Raw genomic sequence first — 22,952 nt, forward strand, 5'->3', positions numbered from 1 at the left:
ACCGTGCACTGCGCTGTGCACGGCCGGAGCGACCAGCACTGGACCAGCGCAGCTGGGGGGACAGGGAGGAAGGGCTTGTCCTGGGGGGGCTGTGCCCCACTCTGGGGCTACACACCGGGGCCGTGCCACTCTCCAGGGCCCTGCACAGGGCTTTGCCCCATGCCGTGCCATGCACCGAGCTGTGCACGGTGCTGTGCGTGCCCGGGGTGACCCGCACCCTTGGGCACGGCCAGGCTGCACCGGACGGGGGGAAAGGGCCGGTCCCGGCTGGGGGGGGGCCAGGGGGCCGTGCGGGGCGGGGGGGCGGGAGGACCCTGCGGAGCCGCGGGCGGCACGTGGTGCGGGCGGACTGCCCTTCCCGTCAGCCCCCGCGCGCCGCCCCGCCCCTCCCTGGGCGCGGCCCCGGAGACCCCGTAGCGGGGGCAGGTGCGCGCGCAGCGGCGGTTGGCGGCGCTGAGGGAGCGCGAGCGCGCGGCGGGGGGGCCGGGCCGGGGGCGGCCGTTGCGCAGCTCGGGAGGCGCGGGGGGGGGGGGGGGGAAGAGAGAGAAACGGGGAACGGCCGGACGGCGAGGAGCGCCCGCCCGCAGCCCGCGACCTGCCGCCGCCGCCGCCGCCGCCGGAGGGAAGAGCCGGGCGCGGCCCCGGATACCGCCGAGGAGCCGCCGCCATGAACAGCGTGGGAGGCGCCGACGAGATCGGGTGAGGAGGGGAGCGGGGGGGACACACACACCGCCTGACGAGGCGCTGGGGCGGGGGGTCCGGGCCTGCTTTTCCTTCGCCCTGAGGCGAGGGCAGCGCCGGGGCTGCCGGGGGGGGGGACACAGGCTCCCCCCGCTCCCCAGTCCCGCCGGTTGCCGCCGGTCCCGTCCGCCATGCTGGGCCCTGCGGGCCGGGAGCGCTCCCCCCGTCACGTGACCGGCCCGCGCCGGGCTGCGGCGGCAGGTGCGCGCGGCCCAAGGTCACCGCGCGCTTCCCGCGCCCGCCCGCACCCCGGGGGGACACGCGGTTTGGTTCCCCCCTTCCCCGAGGGGAGCGCGGTGTGAAACCCGCCGGTGACTTTGTTCCGGTGACTCATCAGGGCTTCCCCGCCGTGCGGCCGGAGGGGCCGGGACCTTGGCTGGTCCCGGGTCGGGGGGAGCGGCCGGACAAAGGCGGCGGGCGGGAGCGTCCCTTCGGCCCCCGCCGCCCGGAGCTGCCCGGCCGAACTTCCCTCCGCTCCTGAACTGCAGGCAGGAAAGCGCTGCGTTCGCTTTAAAGGCTTCCCAGCCATCCTGCGGCTTCTCCGAACCGATACCCTGCCGTGGGTCTGGTTCTTTGGGGACGTTTTTAATGTTGTTCTGCCTCGGTGCTGTGTTCTAAAGCTTTGTGGCGTTTACATTGAGAGACTGCAGACTTAGTATGTTAGCACCGAAAACAGAAAAAAAAAAATTAAAAAACGGGTTGCTTAGCTTTCACTGCAAGTTTTGGCACAGCGTGTAAAATGGTCATGTCGTTTGGAACTGCGGTGGACACGCACCAGTCTGCACCAGTCTCCCTTCTCGTGATGTCCCAGCGTGTACTAAGCTGCTTATTTACTCTGTGTGTTCTTAATTTGTACAGTCTTAAAAATCCAAGAGGCAGGATGACTGTTTTGAATGTAACGTGTTGCTACAAACAACACACGTTGCACGAGGCATGTTTAAATGTGTTGGTTTTGCTCAGAAAGTATTTTTATTTGCTCCTGGGCCTTAATCACTGTCTGGTGCCTAAGGAGCTGTGTGCCATGGTGGTAAGCGCAGGCTGCGACTGACTCCGAAGATATCGTCAACTTCCATCCCGAGCAGGCCTGGCTGGCCCAGGGCTTGTTCTTGTTGCAGACCACTTAGATTTTGATCCTTCTGAGTTGTAATCAGATTTGAAAGGATCAGATTTTAATCAGAGATGGTGATTTCCTTTTTTTTTTTTTTTCCTCCCCCAAAAGTGCCCAAGTGGAAAGTGTAGAATAAAGTGCAGTTTAGTCAACTGTAGTTGTGTGAAGGAAGTTCTTGTTTGAAAGATGTGAGGTGCAAGTCTTAATAGGAAGCTACAAATGTAAGTGCTTTTCTAGATGGGGATTTTAAGTTAAATAATACTTAGAATGCTGTAGGCCTTGAAGTCATGTCAGTATGAGTAGGTAGGGCCTTGTGTTATTCATTGTTCAAAATAGTCCAAAGTACTAATTACAAAATGTAAGTGCTGCTCTTGACATCGTTGTGTCCTACAGGACGTAGCTCATCAGACTGCTGAGAGGAATGACAGATGTTGGTCAAACTGCCAGATTATTTTACATAGGCAAAGAGTTTGTGCTTTTGTTGAGTTTTTGGCACTTCTAAAATACATGTGCATGCTTTCTTACTAATTCTGGGGTTAGTTGTTTCAGTGACAGACACATTTATGGCAGAAAATAATAAATTAGCAAGTAACATTTTGTCAGGAGACAGTTGAAGCAGAACACATGAGTTCGAGAAACTTGTTTGAAGCTTGTTATACATCCTATAACTTCAGAAGAGTCGTTATTCCGCGTCCCGCTCCCCAAGTGAGTGTTGGGAGGTGTGAGGCCAGTGACGGCTGCAGGCTCCAACTGATGGCGTGATTTTGATAACCACCCCTAAGCTGTTTGAACGCCAAGTTTGATGGGAGGCAACGGGTGTAAGAGCTGAGGAAAAGGCTGGTGATGCAAGTGAGTGTGGGACAGGGACCACTCGCCAGGTGTGTAAATCTGTGGGTTAGGTCGGGATTAGTTGACTCTTGGTTTGCTCAGTGTGTCCAGCCCTGGCTTTTGCCATTCTATACTGTGCACACAAATAGAAAACGTGTATTTACATACAGCTGCTGTGCTTGACCTTAGGCAACCTGGCTTTTTTTGTTTGTTTAAATCCATGTAGGGTGACTACAAATAATAATGGAATTGGAAGGTTTCAGTGACTGTTAATGTCGGGGAATCCTGCAAACAGCTCAATGTTCTGTCAGAATACAGCTGGTATTTTTAGATTGATCTTACACACCAAGCTATCAAATTTAGTTTAAAAAAAACCTCACAAAATACAGTTGATGGAGAAAATGCAGCTAATGGGCTATCAAAAGTTTAACCTGAATATAGCATGAGATTGGTTACTTTTTTCCTCTCCTCTTAGCAAATAAAGTTATTTCCTTGTAGAACTCACTTTACCTGAAAATTGTGGCCCAAGAAGCAGCACACAGATTTGTGCGCATGTCCTGTGCATGCAGAGGAAACGTGGTGAAGGGACAGGGGATCTGAGCATGGTGGGGCTGTCGGCTGAGCTTTGCCTGTCACTAAACATGACCTGTTGCTGAAAACTACCTGGTGCTGAATATGTTCTTTGCCCCGACGCCCCGAGAAGCTCTTTGCCGGGAGAGGGAGGTGGGGCGAGTTTCCTGTCCTTGAGAAAAAGTTGGTCATTGTGGGCCGTGCAATAGCAGCCAGGCCTGCACTCGGTCCTGATAACGCAGGAGCAGATGCAGCCGCTGCTGCAGCACCGTGCAGGCTAGTGTGGTTATTGTCTGCGTGCTTAAGAAGGTGCTTTGATGTGTGCATAACAGTTGGTCTTTTTTTTTTTTAAGATACGACTTATGTCAGCTCTCACGTAGTGAATTAGAAATAAAATTTCCTAAATGGACCAAGACTTGTGGGTGCTGTGTAATACAGAATTTAGTCACCCCCTATTTTCACGCGCGGTGTCTGTGCACTCTAAGGCAGTGGTTCAGTCGCTGTTGGCCGTTGCAAAGGGTCACGACGTGGTGCCGATCACAGAGTGAATCAAAGCGCAAAGCGCTGCAGGTTTGTCTCCACTCCCTCCCGCGCAGGACCTGGGGCTGCAGGGCTGTCCCTTCGCCAGTGCCCTCTGTCCAATGTGGCCCATTTCTTACTTCTTAAAGCAGGTGGGAGGAAGTTTGGGGTTTTTTCTTTGTTAGGAGAACCTCAACTTTCTCAGTTTCAGTGAAGCTGCACTAATTCCCAGTCGCATTTCAGCTGTACTGGGATGCAGCTGAGGGCGAGCAGAAGACAAGCAGGCTGCGGTTCCTCTTGCAGGACTGAGGGCATCCTCCAAAGATAAACTACCTCAGCACTTGTCTGCGCAGACCCATAAAACTATTAACAGGAGAGCTTTTGAGTTGCTGCATCTTACTGCGAGCAGCCAAGTGTTGAGGTGGCTTTGAACTAACTTTTAATTATGGAGTAAATGACTTTGCATGGCCGTTTTGTCACACCCTGGAGCTGATAAGGAGTTGCAGAGCAGGTGGCGTCGCATCGCTCCGCTCCTCCTTGTGCGCTTAGCGAGGCCTTGGCGTGCTCCGGCGTGACGTGGTTCAGATTTGGCTCCTCTTTCAGAAGTGTTAAATCTGATTTGTCTGAAGTTTCACGCATGGAGTTCAGTTTGGGTTTTAGCCATGACTTTCTCGTCTATTTGGAGATATCTCCAAGTTGTGAAATGGTTTCATGACTAATAGCTAAATTAGTGCTACTCTGTTGTTTAGTACTTGCCTCACAAGTTTGCCTTCTCTCTTAGACTTGGACTTGGGAGTTGTACTCTTGCTTTCATTTAACTAGAAGATAATGGTAGACAAAAGTGATTCTGACTGGTCTTTCTAGGTGAGGGAATAACAAAAGGAATGGGTGGAGGGGTTTTGTTTTGATCAGCACTTTAAGGACTTTACCAGGACAGTAGTGTGAGAACAGAGGGGCAAGGAAGCCTGAGGGCTCAGTGGAATGGACTTGGGTACTTCTAGGATGTCTGGTTTTCTGTCAGTTTGCTTTATCTCGGAAGCTTTGGATTTTGTTTTCGTCCTTAAATTGGAACCACATGGACCCTGCAGCTGTTTTCCTGTGCTCAGAGAAGTTGTGTAAGTACCGCAGAGCCCAGGGTCCTGGCCTTGACAGGAACCCAACTGTCCCATTGCGATGGGTGTGGGCTTAACCAGGTAGAATGACTGTAATGGTGCTCTTGGATCACTTTCCAAATAATTTCAGCAAGGCTTTGTACATATTTTATGAACTATGAAGTGTTCCGTGCTGGAGCTCCTTTCTGCTGCGGAAGAGGAGGTAAATGTACTTGGTGTGATGTTCTATGTTGTTTTTTTTTCCTTCTGACTATTGTACTGACCCCTCAAAGCAGCACTGCCTTCTCATACCTGACATCAGAACTTTGGAGAAACTTGGGCTTTTCTGATCTTTTATGCAAAGAGAAGACCAAAAAAAAAAAGTGTTCCTCTAATAAGTTTGCAATCTCTGTTCATGAAAGAGAAGGTAGTTGTCACAAAGACTAGTGAATTCTCCTGAAGAACAGGCTTTGTAGTGTATTTTGGAGGCCTTGGTACCGCAGACCTCTTCAGAAGAGCTGATTCCTGCATTAAATGAGCTGAAGCACCTGTGGTGTAGCGCCCTAAAACTGCGGTTTGCTTCCGTTGCAGGAAACTGTTTGTGGGTGGCTTGGACTGGAGTACGACACAAGGTGAGCTCCGTGTTCCGCAGCCCTTGGGCCAGGCCTTGCGAGCAGGAAATCCCGGACACGCAGCTCTGGAACAGCCCGGCCCGCGGGGAACGGTGGATGGGATTGTGCTGCTCTCTCCTGTTAACCAAGAAAATCTTCTGTGGAGAGAGTTCAAATATATGTGAATCACTTTGGGGTTTATATTTTCCATCTGGTTTTGGTGTTGAAGTTTTTGACAACTCGGATAACAATTCTTCATCATTGCTTTACTGTGATGCTACTGGATTTGTGTGTGAGTGGAAATAAAGCGGTATATACCATTTGTTTAGAGGAAGTAAAATTTAATAATTTTCAAAAGATGAGTTTGAATTTGTTTAGGTGTTTGTTTATCTTTTGTCTTACAACTGTGAACACAGCCTGGTAAAGTTAGTAGCTGGTTCTGTTTAATATATGCTTTTTTTTTTTAACAGAAACTCTTCGTAGCTACTTCTCCCAGTATGGAGAAGTTGTAGACTGTGTAATTATGAAAGACAAAACAACAAACCAGTCTCGAGGATTTGGATTTGTCAAATTTAAAGATCCTAACTGTGTGGGAACAGTACTGGCCAGTAGACCTCATACATTAGACGGCCGAAATGTAAGTTGCTTTTGTGGCTTTTTTGTGTGTGTGTTTTGGTTTGTTGTTGTTTGTGGGTTTTTTTTTCTCTCCAGACTGCTCCAAAAATCAGTTTTAAATTCTGGGTTGCTTATTTGCAGGCTGGATAGTGTAAAAGTTACCTGTTGTTGGTTTTAATTAATGATGGTAAGACAGCTTTAACTCAATGATTTGTGTCACGTTGTAGAAGCGATGTACTGACGATAGCTTTGATCTGAGGAGCTGGATTTCAGCAGTGCTGTGTTCAGCTGCCATAAACGTGACTTTTAGAACAATATTCTGCACGCTGAGATCTGACCAAACTGGAACTTCTTCCAGATTGATCCAAAGCCATGTACACCTAGGGGGATGCAGCCAGAAAGGACACGACCGAAGGAAGGATGGGTAAGGAAAGATACTTGGTGTATCCTGCCTGTTTTCCACGTTTTGGCCTACCTTGTGTTATATCCGCATTTTGAAATCAGGAGTCAGTACACAGGCCTTGAGTGTAAATTTTATTTTGGAGATGTCCATGGTAAGACCCCAAGTACAATAGGGTGTTAATGAATGTTCTGTGTTTGCGTTGGTCAGTTTGTGGGTGTGATATTGGTTGGGTTTGTCCCACGGTGGAGCCGCTGTCTGGCCGTGCACTCGCAGGGCTGACGCTCTTTCCCAGCCTATTTCACACCCTGCAGGTTAATGTGATTTCACCATAAAATGAGTAAATGGCCTCAGAACACAGTCCCTAGTTCTCTGATCTTCTGAAGAACAGAGATTGGGTTATAACTGCAAACACTCAACTTCTGTGCTCTGAATGTGCAGTTGCTTCACTTTAATGAGCAGGAGACTTGGAGCCCAGAGATGGCTCCTCTCAAGTGTAAAATGACAGAAGTAGCCAACTTTATTGTCCTTCTGACAGATTATTTTTTTTTTCCTTCTCCTCTCCTCCTTGATTCAGCAGAAAGGATCCAGGAGCGATAACAATAAATCAAATAAAATTTTTGTTGGTGGGATTCCTCATAACTGTGGCGAGACAGAGCTCAGGGAATACTTCAAGAAATTCGGAGTGGTGAGTGATTGGGCTGCACGATGCTTTCCCCCCGCTGCCTTTGCTCAGGTTTTGGCTAGCTGTCAGATTTGGGGTTAATTTAGACAAACTGCTTTAGGGACATACTGAAGCATTTTGTGATAAACTGTAGTAAACGTTCATCATCCTGAAGCGTATCGTGGTGTTTGTCAAAATCTATTGCTCTGACATGTAACTTATTTGCTGCTTCTGTTTCCTCTTGTTTAAGTCTACCTGATGCATTATGCTCTTCTTGCAAAAACTCCTGAGTCGAGTTGGATTAAGAATAATTTTTTTTCAATTGATAACTTACAGTTTGGCGATTAAAAATTTTTGTTGATTTTATTTTTTTGTTAAGTCATCATCTGCAATCAACTGAATTCTGTTGTCCCAAAAACCTCCGTTCTAGAGACAAACTACTACTCATGTTAATGCACCTGTTTTTATTTCAGTTTATAACGTTGGACAGAAATGACTCTATCTTCTGATTTTTTTTTTTCCTAGTTTTAATTTCCCATTTATCCCAACTATCGTTACCCCTTCAAGATGGTAAATTCCTGAGCTGAACTACTTAACTCAGCTGTGAACTAGTTTGAGAAACTTCAAGATTGCTTGAGTTAAATTCAGGACTGTGCCAGTGGATATGAACTTGCCACCTTTGAGTGGCGTTTAGTGCGTTTCGATTTATTTTTTTTAAATCACCATTCTCTAAGATCTCAAGTAGCTACGTCTATCAGCAGTACAGTATTTAAAATTTGATTAAGATAATTTTTTAAATATATAAAAGGCAATGGCTAACAACTATTTATTTAGTTTGAAAGGCTGCAGTAGACTTGTAAATAAAAATGGGGGAACATGTTCCACAGCTGTGGAGCTAATTCCACCAAATGTAGAAGGCAACAGCCATTAAGTGTAAGTGCTTTTAAAAGTAAGTGGTAGAACTTTAACAATAGTATCGAAATTGGGGAGTCTATGTAGCGTTCCTAATGATAACAAATTGTCTTTGGAGAAGTAGAGGTTCTTATATATGTTTTGTGGCCACAGCGATGCTTATTCTGAAGAAAATCTTTAAGCCCTTGAACAGCTTGCATTTTCCATTTCCTTTTTTTTAACCTTTTTTTTTTTTTTTTTTAAGTCACACTGATGCTGATCACATGTAACTTAGGCGGTTTTTGTAATGCTATTTAAAGCATCAATCTCTAACTGGTGCTCTGTGCCACACTGATATTCAAGTAAGTAATTCAGAGAAGCTGTGGAAATTCTTTAATGTGTTTGCAGTTAAAGCTGCTTTTCATGTTGAGAGTGAAAATGTTTAAAAATGGAAAAAATAATCTTTTAAGAAGCTGCACTGATGAACAGTATGTTGAAAAACAGAAACCTTTGGGGGTTTTTTTAATAGGCTACAGTGAGGCTATAAACAGTGTAGCGACCATAACACTGGATTAAAACCTTAACTGTGATGAGACCTTAAAAGGCCACAGAGTAGCAGCTTTTCAGAACAGATGAGCTCAGGCTTTTCTTAAATTCCCCTTAAATTCCCAGTTTGTTTGCGCTGCATCCAGCATTGGCTCGCGCTTTGTGCAGTGGCCGGGGGTGCTGGTGGTGACGCTCCCCTGGTCGCAGAGCGAGTAGAATTTCCCTTCTCTCTTCCAGGTCACTGAAGTTGTCATGATCTATGACGCAGAGAAACAGAGGCCCCGAGGTAAAGGCTGATCTAGTTTGTCCTTGAAATTTCTTCATACTCTCCTATAGTCAGATGGCAAACTATTTCACACCATCACAAAAGGTAGACTTTTTGGTTTTTTCTACGTTGCCTCAGGAAAAAGAATAATTCACTGGGCAAATATCACTTCAAGCCTAGACTCTTCATCTGCAGCTTTAGTTGGTATCTGTGCATTTACAGTCAGATGTTTCATGTTCATTTGTGGATTTTTTTTTTTTCTTTTGCTAGTTATTGAATTAAATTTGATTCTCAAGCCACTCCTGTGGCTTAAAGTACTATGGGGGGGGAAAAAGGCAGAATTTCCTCCTGTTGCACATGAAAGGTATGTCGATGTCTGTAATTGCATGGGGGGGTGCTCCAGTTCAGAGTGTGTCTGAACCTGAGAACAGAATAGAATCCATCCATTATATGCTTTTTGTTTTGGTTAAATGGCTTCATTTAAAATTAAAGAAAAACACTTGTTAAAGGACACAAAATAACTTTGAAATATATAGATTTTGATTGGGACATATAATCCCTGTATGCTAGATGACTTTTTAAATAAAAAACAAACCAAGCAAAACCCAAACAAACCTGGAAGTGTCACTAGACTGTTTGCCAACGTGATTAACCTTTGGTCAAAATATGAAGCAAGTTTCATGTCATCCACCTTCCATTGCATCCGCCATCTGTTTGACAATTAAGAGGCAATATTTTAAATACTGGAGCTTAGTCGCACTGACCACCTTGTAGCATGTTCTACATGCTCGAGAATAGTTTGCCATCTGAACTTTCATTTCTCTTCTGACTCATTATTAAGAAATATATTCTTCACTTCATATTTATTAAGCTGTTAAGTCTTAGTTTTATTTTTAATTTAGACATACATCCTTAGTGACATATTTAAGTGTTTCATAGTAAAGTATGGTAATGTTTAAGTAAGTTCTTTTTTTTTTTTCTTTTTTCTTTTCTCTCTGTGAATTGTTTGACTGTGATTAACGATATCTCTTTAGATTTCTTCTCTCTAGGTGATAATTTATCACAGAGGTACAGGCCAGTTCGACAGTCAGAGGAGGGACGGGCTTTGTCTTTTATTGGAGTGTAAACGAAGTTTCAATATATTTGTTTTTTTGTTTTGTTTTCTTGCTTTAGCTATCTTAATCTTCTTTCAGCAGATATATTTTTTTATTTAAGTAGGACATAAATTCATCTATGTAAATGCTCCAGAGCATCTGATTTTCAATAGAGGCGGCAGTGGAGACAAAGATACAGGCATCTGCGTATAATATGTGGCTGAAGTTCTGAAATATTTCAGTAATTATTGTATCATCTATATCTTTGTAGTGTTTAATCCCAGCCTTGCAGCCTCTGAGCAAAAGGTACTAAAACATCCTGCCTTGTCTGGATTAATCCTGGTCTCAATTAATGGCTTCTCTGCTTAAAGCTATACCAAAAAAAAAAAAAAAAAAAGAAAAATGAGGGTTTCGGGTCCCCTTCCCTGGTGGTAGCTTGAAGCTGAAGGGCAGACGTGTCCAGTTTTGGAAACCTCTGTCTCCATCCGAATACTTTCTCCCTTAGTTCATCTGACTTCTTAAACAGTGTTCTTGAATCCTGTTGCTCTGACTTTCATTTTTGCTCTATTACATTCTTTTCTGTAGCGTGGTAACTAACTGTCATCTCCAAAACTGGCCTTGTGAGTCCCTGGGGGTGCTGGGGAGAGCTGGGAGTCTGTGGTGGGTTCTCCTGATCAGAACACGTTCCCTCTTCCCTTCTGACCTGTGCTCTGTGGCACAGGGCCCTGGTCGCTCCGTCCCCGTCCTCTAACACAAGAGCTGAACAACTGTATTTACAACACTCAAAAAGCCGCTTCGCTGCCATCTTCTGCTTGCATCATTCTGAATTTTGCCTTCTTCCTTTACCTTTGTTATCCTCGCATTTGGAGCAGATCCCTTACTGCATGTCGTTGTACTAGTTTGCTGGTAGGAGGAGGGAAGAATTGTCCCCATCGCTAATCCCCGCAGCATCCGTCAGCCTCCAGCTCCTCCCGGGAAGCAGCCTGAGCTGGCGATGTCCTTGAGGAGCTGCCGGGGTGTCTTTGAGGACCCGAGTCATCCTGGCTCCTCGCGGTCCCTCCCTGCTCTGCCGGCTCCTGCTTTCATCCCTGTTCTTTGCAGAGTCCCGAGCAGAAGCGCAGCCTCCTTACATCTTAAGAGAAACAGCGGCTTTGTTGCAGTCTCTGCTGCTCCTGCTTTCTATTCCTGGCTAAACCAACAGCTGGGAAGTAATTTACAGGTTCTTGCTGTGTTTGTTCTCTTCCTCCCCTTGGCTGCAAACCAGCATCATTGCTCTGTTCCCTGGTCGTCTTGGATTCCTGCTAAATGCAATTAGTTTAATAGAGTCCTGTCCTTCAAAAAATATAGCTACTGGACTTCATCCCTTTTAGCGTATTTAAAATTTAATGTTGGTGGAATTTCGCTGTGTGTCGTATTCAGATTTCTTCACTGTTCCTTATCTTGTGACGTTTGGCCCTTTTAAGTTTTCTTTTTCTGGCTTCCTCAGTGACCTCTTACTCTCTTTCCTTCTCCCCTTCCAAACCCCATCCCCAACCACGGTCTGTTCCCCTCCTTCAGTCTTGGAATCCAGTTAAACGAGCAGCCTTCTGATGTAGATGGTGTCCATCCTTTTTTCTTTCCCACGCCTTTTTAGATAAAGGCTGTAATACTAAACGTGTGATTTAAATACAACTACTTTTCTTTTGGCTCCAATACTTAGATTTCCAGTTAACCTCAGACAAATATATTGTGATGAAATGCTGCTCTCAATTTTGAGGCTGCTTTCATCACAGGTCAACAAAACTTCGTTTATACTGCCAGTCTCTTGTGTGTGGGAAATGCTAAGTTTTTTCCTTTTTATTTTAAGTTTATTTTAGTGATGTCTTTTGCTCTTGTTGCTGACAGCAGAATTTGACCTGCTGGAATCTATTTTGGCCTGTATCTTTGTGTATTTTTTTATATATAAACTTTTTCTACAATAGGCCTCTTTGGGCTTACCCAACCCAGTTGGATAAGCTCAGAGAGACACTAACTGTTATAGATACTGTATTTCTGTTTAACGCTTTAGAGCAATATATGGCTGCTGTCAGCACTAGCTGCAAAGCAAAATGCAAACCAAGGGGGAAATCTTGGGTTTCAGAAAAGCAGAAATGCATCCATGTTCCATATGCTTTTGATGCCGCACCTTGTTTTTCCTTCTAATTTTGATTGCTCTACCCTTAGCTGATCTAAAGAATGGCACAGTTTATGTACTGCATGTGTCCTGACCTTCCCGGGACCGGGTTGTCACACCGGCAGCAAGTGGTTGATGGCATGAACCAGCCTCTGTGTTCGGTGACATTAACCACGATTTTGCCACTCTCTCGGCAGTATCGGCAGCTACAACCTAAGCGCAGTGGTTCTCAAAGCCTGACCCCAAAAAGCTGTTTAGTCCTGGGGCTTTGCCTGTTTTCTGGCGTCTTCTACAGGCGTCAGACCTTCCCCTGCGGCTTGTTCAAAAGCTGCTGGATTCAGCTGAGCTGCCGCCACCGAGGGCTGTGGTCAGATCAAAGGGATCTGCAGCACTTAGCGATGTCTTGGGCAAAAAGAGGGACTGGAAAGTATTGCATGGATTTTCAAGAGCAAAGCAGCAGAAAATTAGAAGACATAAAATAGACGAAGGGATGTGACGGCAAGTGTCGCGCTCTAAGCAACACTCCTGTAGTTGGCAGGGGCTGCTGCGGTGGAAGGAGTAATGTCCATGATGTGCTTTGCTAAGGTGTGGAAAACTTGAGAACCTCTGATCTAGGTTGTCAGCTTCTGAAGCTTCTCATTCATCCATGGAGTGGTAAAATTTCTCATGCTTTAACAGCTACATTTCAAAGACAACTTTCTTATTTTCCACGGAAAATATTCCCTAATTGGAAGATGGGGGAAGGGATGGGAGGAAGTTGCTTTGCAGCTTTGGGGAACAGGGACATAAGAAGTTTTCCTTGGGAACCTAGTCTGGATCAAAGATAGGAGCAGCAAAGTTGCTTGACTTTAATCTGCTGTCCCACAAGTATTTTGTTTTTAATCATGTGGCACAGTTGTATTTATGACTATATTAGCACTTTTTTTCCGTTTCCTGGTAGGTGAGTTAGGAATAAAATCAAATTTAAAAAGTTTAAAATCTCAGTTTGTAAGTTGCATGTGTGAAATCAAGATGAGGCATTAATTGCCTAGTTACAGGAAGTATCCGTTGCAATTTCTCAGATTGACTTTTTTTGAAAATTTAACACAAGTCTCCGTTATCTGAAACCCCTGCTTGAACCCTTGGTCCGCCCCTAATACTGTTCATCATCCTGTTTTGTGTCACAACACCCTGCTACCTTGATTCACTCTTCGTCGTTGGCTAGGTTTTGGATTTATTACTTTCGAGGACGAACAATCAGTGGACCAGGCTGTCAACATGCATTTTCACGACATCATGGGCAAAAAAGTGTGTAGTTGTAGTTTTATTTTACCTTAAGAAAGAACCAAGTCTTGGGCAACTAGCAATTTCACTGGCGAGTAAGATCGAAGAACCAACTCAGCTTCAGGCGGGAGAGCATGTACATCCAAATTCGAGGCTTTATCCATGAAGGTGGGGAAAGTCTTCGGAGTTGCTTAAAGGGGCGAGAGAGGCAGCGAGTTTGGGGCTGGGTTTTGGAGAAAAGCCGCAGATCTGGAAGGCCTGAGACCTTAGGCTGGGCTGGTTTCTTTGGGCGAGGCCTTGTGCTGACAGACCTGGGGGGCAGAGCTTAACACGACACCGAATTAACAGCGCCGACCTTGGTCTGGAGCGCTCGGACGTGCAAGGACAGGAGTTAGTTGTTTCCAGCCGTTGGAAAACGAGAATCCCAATGAAATCGGAGTTGTTCAAGGCTTGGTTTAAGTTACCACTCCTTCAGATGTGTATTTGATACTCCAATTTTGAGGTGGTGCGAGACAATCTCCTTTATATGATCTTAAAGTTGAAAAGAAAAAAAAATACAAACATCGTGAAGGATTGGTTTTTTAAAAAATTGGGTCACTTACTGTGAAACTTTGATACAAACCCACGTACTCTATATAGTATTTAACCACAATGCAGTTAAGTGACCTCTGGTTGTTTCATCTTCATACTGTGTTGTCAGCAAATGGGTGTTTGATAGGGAGGGATTTTTATGCTTGCTTTGATGTTACTTGGCAAGGAACATGCTTGTACCTGTGGAAAAAAAAAACGTAGAAGCAAAGTAAATTGTTGCAGGACACCCAAGTTTTATACAGAGAAAATAACAGGTTCTTAATGAAAAATAACCACAGGAAGTTCTTGTAAATTTAAAGTCCTTGCAGCTTTACCGTATAATATCCACAATCTTTAACATGTTAAAACTGCTACCCTTAGAGTGAATAGATTTCAAGGAAACACAAGAATACTGTCCCTTTTCCTGAAATTATTGCATTGTATAATTTTGCATTGTCTTCTGAAGTCGTTCAATGAGCTGATATTTCATAAGCGTTTATTTAGCTAGCAGGGGATATATTCTTGCGTATCAGTGGAATTTTGGTTTATGATGCTTTTTATTCCTATGACCTTGTTTTGGGGTTGAGGGGTGGGCTGGTTTGCTACCGAATGCAGAAATGTGCTGGCGTGATCACTGAACACCAGCGGCTGTTCCTGCTCACTCCGGTTTTCCTCCTGTGCGCGGTTTTGTGCTCCCGTTTGTGAGCAATAAACATGTGCTGGTGTGTGGCTGAATTATCTACATCCCATGTCCGTGCTCTGATCTCTCCTTGGAATTGCCTTAAACTGCCCCAAACCTTGTAAACGAGAGGCTGTGTCACAAAGGAGGCTGGAAATGGGAACACAGGGCAGTGCAGCTGCTCTAGTGCCTTTGCCTTTTTTTTTTTTTTTTTCCCTTTCAATGACATAAAAAGCAGAAATATTCACCGTTCTTTCAGCTCGCAGCAATGGAGGCGCCTCATTTCTTGGTGTCAGCTGGGCTTTAGGCAGGTGGAGAATTTTCACCTCGGCGCTAAGAATATTGCGCAGGGATTTTTCAGTCCTCGGTTTGGCAGTTCACCGCTGAAAAATTAATGGGATTCTTCCACATAGATTAATGAGCTCCGGATACTCTGCTCTCTTCATTGACTAATAATGTCTCCTTTAAAAATGGTATCGCTTTCTTTTTTTAGTAATTAAAAAGGTATTGCTGAAATGAATCCATATGTCGTTGAAAGGGGGGAAAAAAAATTAAAATTGCAAGAAGGACTGTGCTTTTGTAAGCAATAACTGAATTCCCTGGAGGCAGATGTGTTAAGACTCATTAATTGGAGTCCTTTGAAGGATTCCCCTGGTGCCTCTGGAGGGGATTTGGTGACTGTCGTGTCTGGTGTCCTTGGGGCGTTAGGGGGGGTGTCCTTGCCTGGTGCCTGTTTCCTGTTTGTTCTCTGACATGAATGGGCTTTAAGACATGGCAGGAAGAATTCTGAATACTTTATTTTCCATACTACTCAGGCCCATTGATGATTGAGATTTATTTTCTTTGTACTCTGGCACCCATTAAAATTAATCATAAAATAAGAAAGGCTTTAATTCAGCATGCATGAGGGCTGAGAGTGTTTCATTAAATCAGAAAGTGGATTTTTTTTTGAGAGAGAGGTTTATATTGAATGTGCAGCTTATTTTAAGTAGGTCAAATGCACTTACTCGATGGCTTGGAACACTAGGACATTTTATCTTTGAATAAAATAAGTTAATCGCTGTGGCTTACTAATTTTAAAAACAGGAGGGCTTTTGTCACTGACTTAACACAGTATGAAGATTTGCTTCTTATTGACTCAACTGTCCATTTTTATTACTTGCATGTTTGTTTACTTTTTTGTTAGATGTAATGTAAGATTCTCTTATCACATCCATTCCCTCTGACATTGTTTGAGTTAATTGAGATTCTTTAAGCGTTAGCCTGGGGAAGGTAAGTCTTTATCTTCCATTAGACATTTAAATAAAAATCTAAGTTTAAAAACGAGCAAACAAAAAGCGAAACAAACAACTGTGTGTTTCTCAGGTATGAGCAGAGCTGAAATTGTAGTTAGCTGGGGTGGGTTTAAACCGTAACTCTCAAATGAACCCCAAACACGTTTGAATGGTTAAAGCATTAGTACCCTTTTTCAGGGCGTGCTCTTTACTCAAAGGTTTTTTTATTGAAAATGTTGTCTTTGTAACTCATGCCTTAAGTGTTAAATTAGTATATAAATGGCTTAAGATTCTGCTCGTTTTAAGTGAAGAGCCGTTGTAAGAGGGTACTGCTGTTTTAAGATTAAAGCCATTGAATACTGTACTATGATGGAACAGTGATTTGTAGGATGTGTTTTACTTGAAATACCTCAACAGTAGGACTCGTAATGTCTTACCATCATATATACTGTACCTGAGAAACATTTTAAATTACTGGCCTTAAGTTTAATAATTAAGTACTTAGCCATAAGTCATAAGATGCTAAGTGTAGTCTTAAGCGTAATGAAGGGTGTGTGTGAGGGGCAGGGGGGCTCCCTGACCCGCCCCACCTCTCCTGAACGCTCCCTCTGTTTGTTTAGGTGGAGGTGAAACGCGCAGAACCCCGCGATAGCAAAAGCCAAACGCCCGGGCCGGCCGGCGCCAGCCAGTGGGGAAGCCGCATCATGCCGAGCGCTGCCAACGGCTGGGCAGGGCAGCCCCCGCCGACCTGGCAGCAGGGATACGGCCCGCAAGGTACCGAGCACCCGGAATTCGGGGCTACTGGCACGTGACAGCGCGCCCACCTTCATCAGCGCTGATAAGACAAGGGGCGGTGGGTGCAAACTGGAACACGGGAGGTTCCGCTTAAATATGAGAAGAAATTTCTTCCCGGTGAGGGTGCCAGAGCCTGGAGCAGGCTGCTCAGGGAGGTTGTGGAGTCTCCTTCTCTGCAGACATTCAAACCTGCCTGGACACCTTCCTGTGTAACCTCATCTGGGTGTTCCTGCTTCGGCGGGGGATTGGACTGGGTGAGCTTTCGAGGTCCCTTCCAATCTTTGATATTCTGTGATGACTCTGCTGGATTATGGATAGCAGGGCTAAAATTCCACACGTCGGGCCTTCCCAAGTGTGCTGAGGTTGTTCCTTCGCCTGTTTTCCCCAAAACCTTTGTTTCATGGCGCAGGAGCCGGTGGGTTGTGCAGAGTCCAACACGTGTCCCGGGCAGAGCATCACCTGGACCCTTTGGTCCTGCCTCTCCCCAAACAGAACTGACCTGGGTTTTGGTAACGCAGAGATGATGTTGGGAAAGCTCATGTTGTGGGATTGTGCCTGCGTGAGACCCTAACAAAAAATTCTGTTGCAATCCAGGTTTTCAAGGATGAGGCAGTTTCAAAGGAAGTTCTAAGTAAAATTTGAAAGGGATGAGAGAAAAACAGATGGTCTTGTCTTTGGATTTTATTGCTTAATGTAGTCTGGAAAAATAACAAGCAGCTATGGGGCTGGCAGTGGTGCCGGGGAGCACTTACTGCATCTAATTTTCTTGATTTAGCTTGAACCCTTCAGGGCTGGAAGGAGCAGCCGTGTGTTTTGGGTTTGATGGCTGTAACCCCCACAAGATTTCAAAGACGGGATAAATATGCTGAGTTCATCCAAAGACAGTTTCGATAACTTCTGGAGAAATCCGGTGGTATAATTGAGTTGCGTTTGACAGAACAGAACTTGCTTGCTCTGATAGATGAGAAATTTTCACCTGGGGGGCTGGAGGGAGCGTCACGGCTTCATCTCTGGCTACAATAGATGGCACCTCGGTGCAGGGATTGCTCGTTTCCCCATGGTGCTTATTAACTTGAAAGGCGCAGCTGAGGCTTTGACATTCTGCCCAGATGTGCTAATCTGCAACTGCACAAATTGAGAAAGTAGATTATTTTCAATGTGGTTATTTGTCGAGAAAATGATATCTGATCTATGGGAAGGATTAATGGAAAACATAAATGCATTTATCTTTCGATCTTAATGCTGTAACAAATGCAGAAGATGACGTTCTTTATGGTTCAAGAATGTAAAAAATAACTAGGATAAACCTGGCAGTGTATTAAAAATGCTTTGGATGTGTAGTCTGCTGCGATTCTCAGTGGTTTTTCATTATACTAGTGTAGTTTCTCGCAGTTCTTGAATGCTCCATCTGACACGAGTTTGGGGACTGGTGTCTCTTCTGTGCATTATTTGCTGAATGATTGAGTCTTTTCAGAATTACATATTCAAAAATAGACCAAGGCTGTTTCTTGGACCATAAAAATAGATCTGTAAGGGACACTGGGAGGATCCCCAGCCTGTGCCAGAGCAGGATGGGCTTGCTTTGGGTCATTCCTGTTTCACAGTACACAGCTTCAGTGCGTGTATAAGTCGCTTTTTTGTTCTGTTTTAGGGATGTGGGTGCCAGCTGGACAGGCAATTGGTAAGTATGCTATATGGGACCAATTTTAAAAGAAAAATCCCACTGAGCCAGGTTGCAGTTTCTTTAAGAATTAACAGTGATTTTGTGGATTTCTGTAGTATTTAACCTACATTTAAGAGCTTGATTGAATTTGTGCTGAAAGGACGAAGGAGAAGATAGCGTATTCTTACCAAATCAGTAATGGGAGCTGACATACAGCCTGCTGTTGGCAACCATGCTAATTCGTTATCAAGGAATTACATTCTAAACCGCAATTATTTACAGTAGGGATATTGGAGGACAAATATTTCCCAAAGTAAGAATTCATAGAATGCTGAGACTGCGTCTGAAATGTGAAAATATCCAACAGCTTTACCCCATCTAGAGGATACTGACTTAAGCAGCAGCTTTTCCTTCTGAAGCTGCTTTTGTTGTTGTTTTCTCTGTGATTTTAGGGGGGTACGGCCCGCCCCCCCCGGGCAGAGGAGCTCCGCCACCGCCACCACCCTTTACCTCATACATCGTCTCTACCCCTCCCGGAGGCTTCCCCCCTCCGCAGGGATTTCCGCAGGGCTACGGCACCCCTCCGCCCTTCAGTAAGTGACACAATTCCCTTTTTGGCTTTTGCTCATATTTCTCTGGACTTTTTTTCCCAAAACATCCTTAGGTGTTTTTCCTAAATGGTGTATTCTGAGCTGTAAGTATTTTTGTCAGTGACTTGGGTTCCTTTCTTCTGGGGTGCAAGAATCATTCATTATGTTCTCTATTCTAAATCTGTGCTGCTGAATGAATTTAGATTGATTGTGTCCCCTTATTACGACATCTGAGAGAAAAGTTAGAGATTACTGCGTGGTGACCTGGGCCAGACACAGGCTGGGATTTTCAGAGGAGCTTAAGGAATTAAGGTCACCACTGGCACTGGAAATATAATAGGATTTCAGTACCTAACCTCTCAGGTCACCTTTTGAAAAGTCTAGTCACAAACCTGCTTTAAAAAAGAAGGCAGAGGATGGCACCCAGTTACCTGGAGTTGCTCATTCTGCTGTGAAGAAACCATTTGTTTGGCATACCTTGGGATATCTTTTTTTTTCCTCCTGAGATCTTGAGTAATACGGCTGCTTCCTCACGTCTCGTGTGTGCACGTGAGTTCACAAACACTTCGGTTTTAATAGACTTAGAAGTACTTTTTTTTAGTTCTATCATACTCTAAAGCCATGCAGGAAGTCGTGATGGGGTTTATGGTGTCTTTTCGCACAGGTTTTGGTTACGGTGCTCCACCTCCTCCGCCTGACCAGTTTGCCCCTCCTGGAGTCCCCCCTCCGCCCGCCACGCCGGGGGCAGCCCCGCTCGCGTTCCCACCGCCACCACCGCCATCTCAGGCAACTCAGGACATGAGCAAACCCCCAACTGCTCAGCCAGAATTCCCCTATAGTCAGTTTGGTAAGTAACTGCCCGGAGAATAAACTCAGCTTCATCCGTCTCCCCTTCCTCCCTTTCTTTTACACTTGGGGAGAAGGTCAGTGTTGAGAAACAGTTTGCCAACGCTGCAGGCGCTTCTCTCCAGGATGGGAGTGCCAGCCACCAGCACTCGAGTGATCCTTAAATCATGCAGCGTTCTAGCCGGAGGGTATTTTCATAATCGACTCTAAAATATTGCTTGTATGCTGTGAAATTGTCTTCAGCCTTGTGCACTTCAGACTTGTATCAGCTGGGCTGAAGCGAGAACTCACAGCTGAGGTGTGAATGATGCTGCTGTTTGCTGAGGCTTTGTCCTCTGATCGAGCTGAGCTCGGGCTCTGATGTGACACAGCAAACCTGGTGTGCTCAGCACGGCTTGGAGCGCGGAGCCGCTGGATTGGGAAAGCGGGGGGAAAACAATGGGTACTGAAATGTCTGGCTGGTCAGGTTTATGCTGTAGGTTTCCTTTGTGATGAACAAATGCAGAACTGTGGTTTCCACCACTTAACGCTGGAACGCTGCAGAGTACAGCGAGAATAGCTTGATTTTCCCCCTCCACTCTGAGCCTCACCCCTTGGCAAACCGTTAAAGTGTATTTTGGGTTGCCTGCTTATCTCTGTCTGAAAAAATGACTGGATTAGCATTTTGAGCTAATAGAGGCCTGTGATAGATGTGTTTTAATGCTCATTAGTGGTAGCAAGTCCTGAGAGACGGGCAGAGCTTGAAATTGAAATACTGAAGACATGCTAAGAGACTTTGTTTTGGATTAAGAGAGCTAAGCCTGCTTTAAGCTTGCATAGAGAGAAGCAGAACTGCAGAAACGTACTTAGTAATTAGGATTCTTAATACCATCTTTCATAGCAGAGGCTTGCGCTGATGCCACTATAATGATTAAGAGTCGTATTTAATTACAGGAACTTTTATTAAATTTCTCAGTGTCCTTAATTTGCATCTAGTTGTCTTGCCAACTGGCAGCAGGAATTCCAGCGTATCTTTCGTCTTCACCCTTTCTCCGTATCCCCAAATTGTGTTTGTTCTGAACCGCCTGGCTCTGCCCCTTGCTGGGCCACGTCACAGCCTCACTGCTTGAGTTCCTCCAGCTGAGGGAGAACGAGATAAAAATGGAACTTTGTTTTTTGAACTTGCAACAAATCCTCTTCAGCCTGGCCGGGCAGCGAGTGTTCGGGGAGGGCTGTTTGTTCTTTCCAAGGGCAACTTTGGACCCAGGGTTCCGTTAGAGAGGAGATTGGGGGCAGTAGTCACAACCTTCTGGCTTCTGCTTTGCCAGCTTTGCCCCTTATGTTTCAATTTACATTTTTTGAATTGAGTATTCCTTGAAAGAGAGGCTGGTTAGTTAATTCAAACATGTATTCAGGCAGCAGCGCTGTGTTTTTTTTGAAAGGGAACGGCAGGTTGTCTTCTCCAGTGTGTATCTCCAGCGCGGGAGGTTTTTCCCTGTCCAGGGAAGCTGGCGAAGCTGTGACTGCACAATTCCTCTGCACACTCAGCCCAATTGCTGCAGGACAGGAGCTGGGAGACTTCAGGAAAAACCTCCTTGCTCCACCTTCATCTCTGCTGAACCTGACAGTACTAGTTTTTAGGCAATAAAAAAAACCAAACAATCCAACCCAAAACTATTCAGAAGGAGCTGCCAGCAGAGCTGCAAGCCACTTCATGTTTGCGCAGCCGTAATGCCATAGCTCAACTGCCAGCCTGGGCAGGGTTACCCCAAAAGCAGAAACTCCCGGTTCTGCCTTTGGCGTGTTCCCCTCTGTGGGGAGGTGAAAGCAGCTGCTCAACCTCCCGTGTTAGACGAGGCGTTTGCTCCTGAGGCTGCGCACGGGGGGTGGGAGCAGCGTCGCGTTTGGACTTTGTGCTGCCATTGTGCGCGCGACGAGGCCGGGAGCTGACGCTGCGTTTTCTCCCCAGGGTATGGACAAGACTTGAGTGGTTTCGGACAAGGATTCTCTGACCCCAGCCAGCAGCCCCCTCCCTACGGAGGCCCCTCGGTGCAGCCGTCCAGCGGCCCCCCGGCCGGCGGCAGCGGCTTCGGCCGAGGACAGAACCACAACGTGCAAGGATTTCACCCGTACCGGCGCTAGCGTGAGCTCTGTCCCCGCGGGGCGGCTGCTGCCGGCGAACCCAGGAATCCCAGACTTCTGAACTTGTGACAATCACATACTTGATGGCAGAAAAACGTAACAACACCTTTTTTTTTTTTTTTTTTTTTTTTTTGGGGCGGGGGGTGGGCTGGGGGAAGATGGCTTCTGAAGGCAAAGCTGTGGGTGTTTGGACTGCAGTTTTTAAATATTTTCCTTTCTCTAACCCATCAGCACAAATAAAGAAAATGTCACTGGTTCAAACTACAGGGTTTTAAAAATGTCTTCAGCTTTAATTCAAAACTTCAGGTTTCTTTTTTTTGAAATTATTTTCCTGAGCCTTTGTTTTACCGTATATTGTAAACTTTTATGTTTAAAAGAAAAAAAAAATATATACATTTACAGATTGTGAAATTTTTAAGAGAAATTTTCTACTATGTATGCTGGCTTATTTTTTAATTTAAAACAGGGTTTCCGTTAGCACTGTTGGAAGTGAGGGTGAGCTGCAACCCCCTTACTCCTGACTTTAGTGGTGGGGCGGATGGTTCAGAAACTCTGGGAGTTCAAAGAAATCTACTGAGTGTATTTTGCTGTTGTTACCCACTGGTGTAGAGCTGGTAACAAGGCAGGTGCAGACTTGTTGATGCACAGAGTCACTTAGGAAGTGCAGCGTTAGATCTGCGCTTCAAACGCTTTCAAATCCTCTGTGGATTTCGTTCGGGGTTAACGGAGGCCTTGTTAAGATGTAGATTTCCCTCAGGCAAAAAGGTTTAGGTGCGTTTTGCACTAACCAGTGATTACCCCTGGTTTGAATAAAGAGAAGTACATTTGGATTAGAAACACAAGCCTGTCTCCATTTTTATTTTTTTTTTTCTTTTGAGAAAAAAAGTTTCTTGTGAATTTGTGTTTTTGTGAGAAATCGATTGGCAGCCTCGAAACTCACGTCTTGACGTCAGCGTGCAGGCTTAGGCTGTGCCTCGGTGGACTGGGGAGCTACCAGCACTGGAATGGAGTCGGTGATTCCTGAGAACGCTCCGTGGTGGCTGAAGAGCCGTCACG

The 22,952-nt window shown here is 45.5% G+C and overlaps 1 protein-coding gene across 3 annotated transcripts; it reads left to right on the forward strand.

Moving 5' to 3' along the window:
- Positions 1-551: 551 nt before the first annotated feature.
- Positions 552-22,719, forward strand: DAZAP1 (DAZ associated protein 1). Of its 3 annotated transcripts, none has more exons than XM_065652377.1 (12): positions 552-699; positions 5,449-5,489; positions 5,939-6,105; positions 6,442-6,507; positions 7,061-7,171; positions 8,822-8,870; positions 13,300-13,382; positions 16,502-16,655; positions 18,328-18,357; positions 18,792-18,932; positions 19,594-19,776; positions 21,724-22,719. In XM_065652377.1, exons 1-12 carry the CDS (start codon positions 668-670, stop codon positions 21,894-21,896), a joined length of 1,230 nt encoding a protein of 409 aa, XP_065508449.1. In that variant the 5' UTR covers positions 552-667; the 3' UTR covers positions 21,897-22,719. The 3 variants fall into 3 exon arrangements, with proteins under 3 accessions (XP_065508449.1, XP_065508450.1, XP_065508451.1); XM_065652378.1 differs by having other exon boundaries at positions 7,064-7,171; XM_065652379.1 differs by lacking the exons at positions 552-699; positions 5,449-5,489; positions 5,939-6,105; positions 6,442-6,507; positions 13,300-13,382 and having other exon boundaries at positions 7,083-7,171.
- Positions 22,720-22,952: the final 233 nt, after the last annotated feature.

Source organism: Caloenas nicobarica, chromosome 27 (genome assembly GCF_036013445.1).
Source record: "Caloenas nicobarica isolate bCalNic1 chromosome 27, bCalNic1.hap1, whole genome shotgun sequence".
NCBI classification, from domain to species: Eukaryota; Metazoa; Chordata; class Aves; order Columbiformes; family Columbidae; genus Caloenas; species Caloenas nicobarica.

What these genes read in the sequence shown, in the direction of transcription:
- DAZAP1 (XM_065652377.1), top strand. Translation starts at nt 668, where the DNA reads ATGAACAGCGTGGGAGGCGCCGACGAGATCGG. An exon ending in CACGACCGAAGGAAGGATGG is followed by an intron (nt 6,508 to 7,060) that starts GTAAGGAAAGAT and finishes TCCTTGATTCAG; the next exon opens with CAGAAAGGATCCAGGAGCGA. An exon ending in AGAGAAACAGAGGCCCCGAG is followed by an intron (nt 8,871 to 13,299) that starts GTAAAGGCTGAT and finishes GTCGTTGGCTAG; the next exon opens with GTTTTGGATTTATTACTTTC.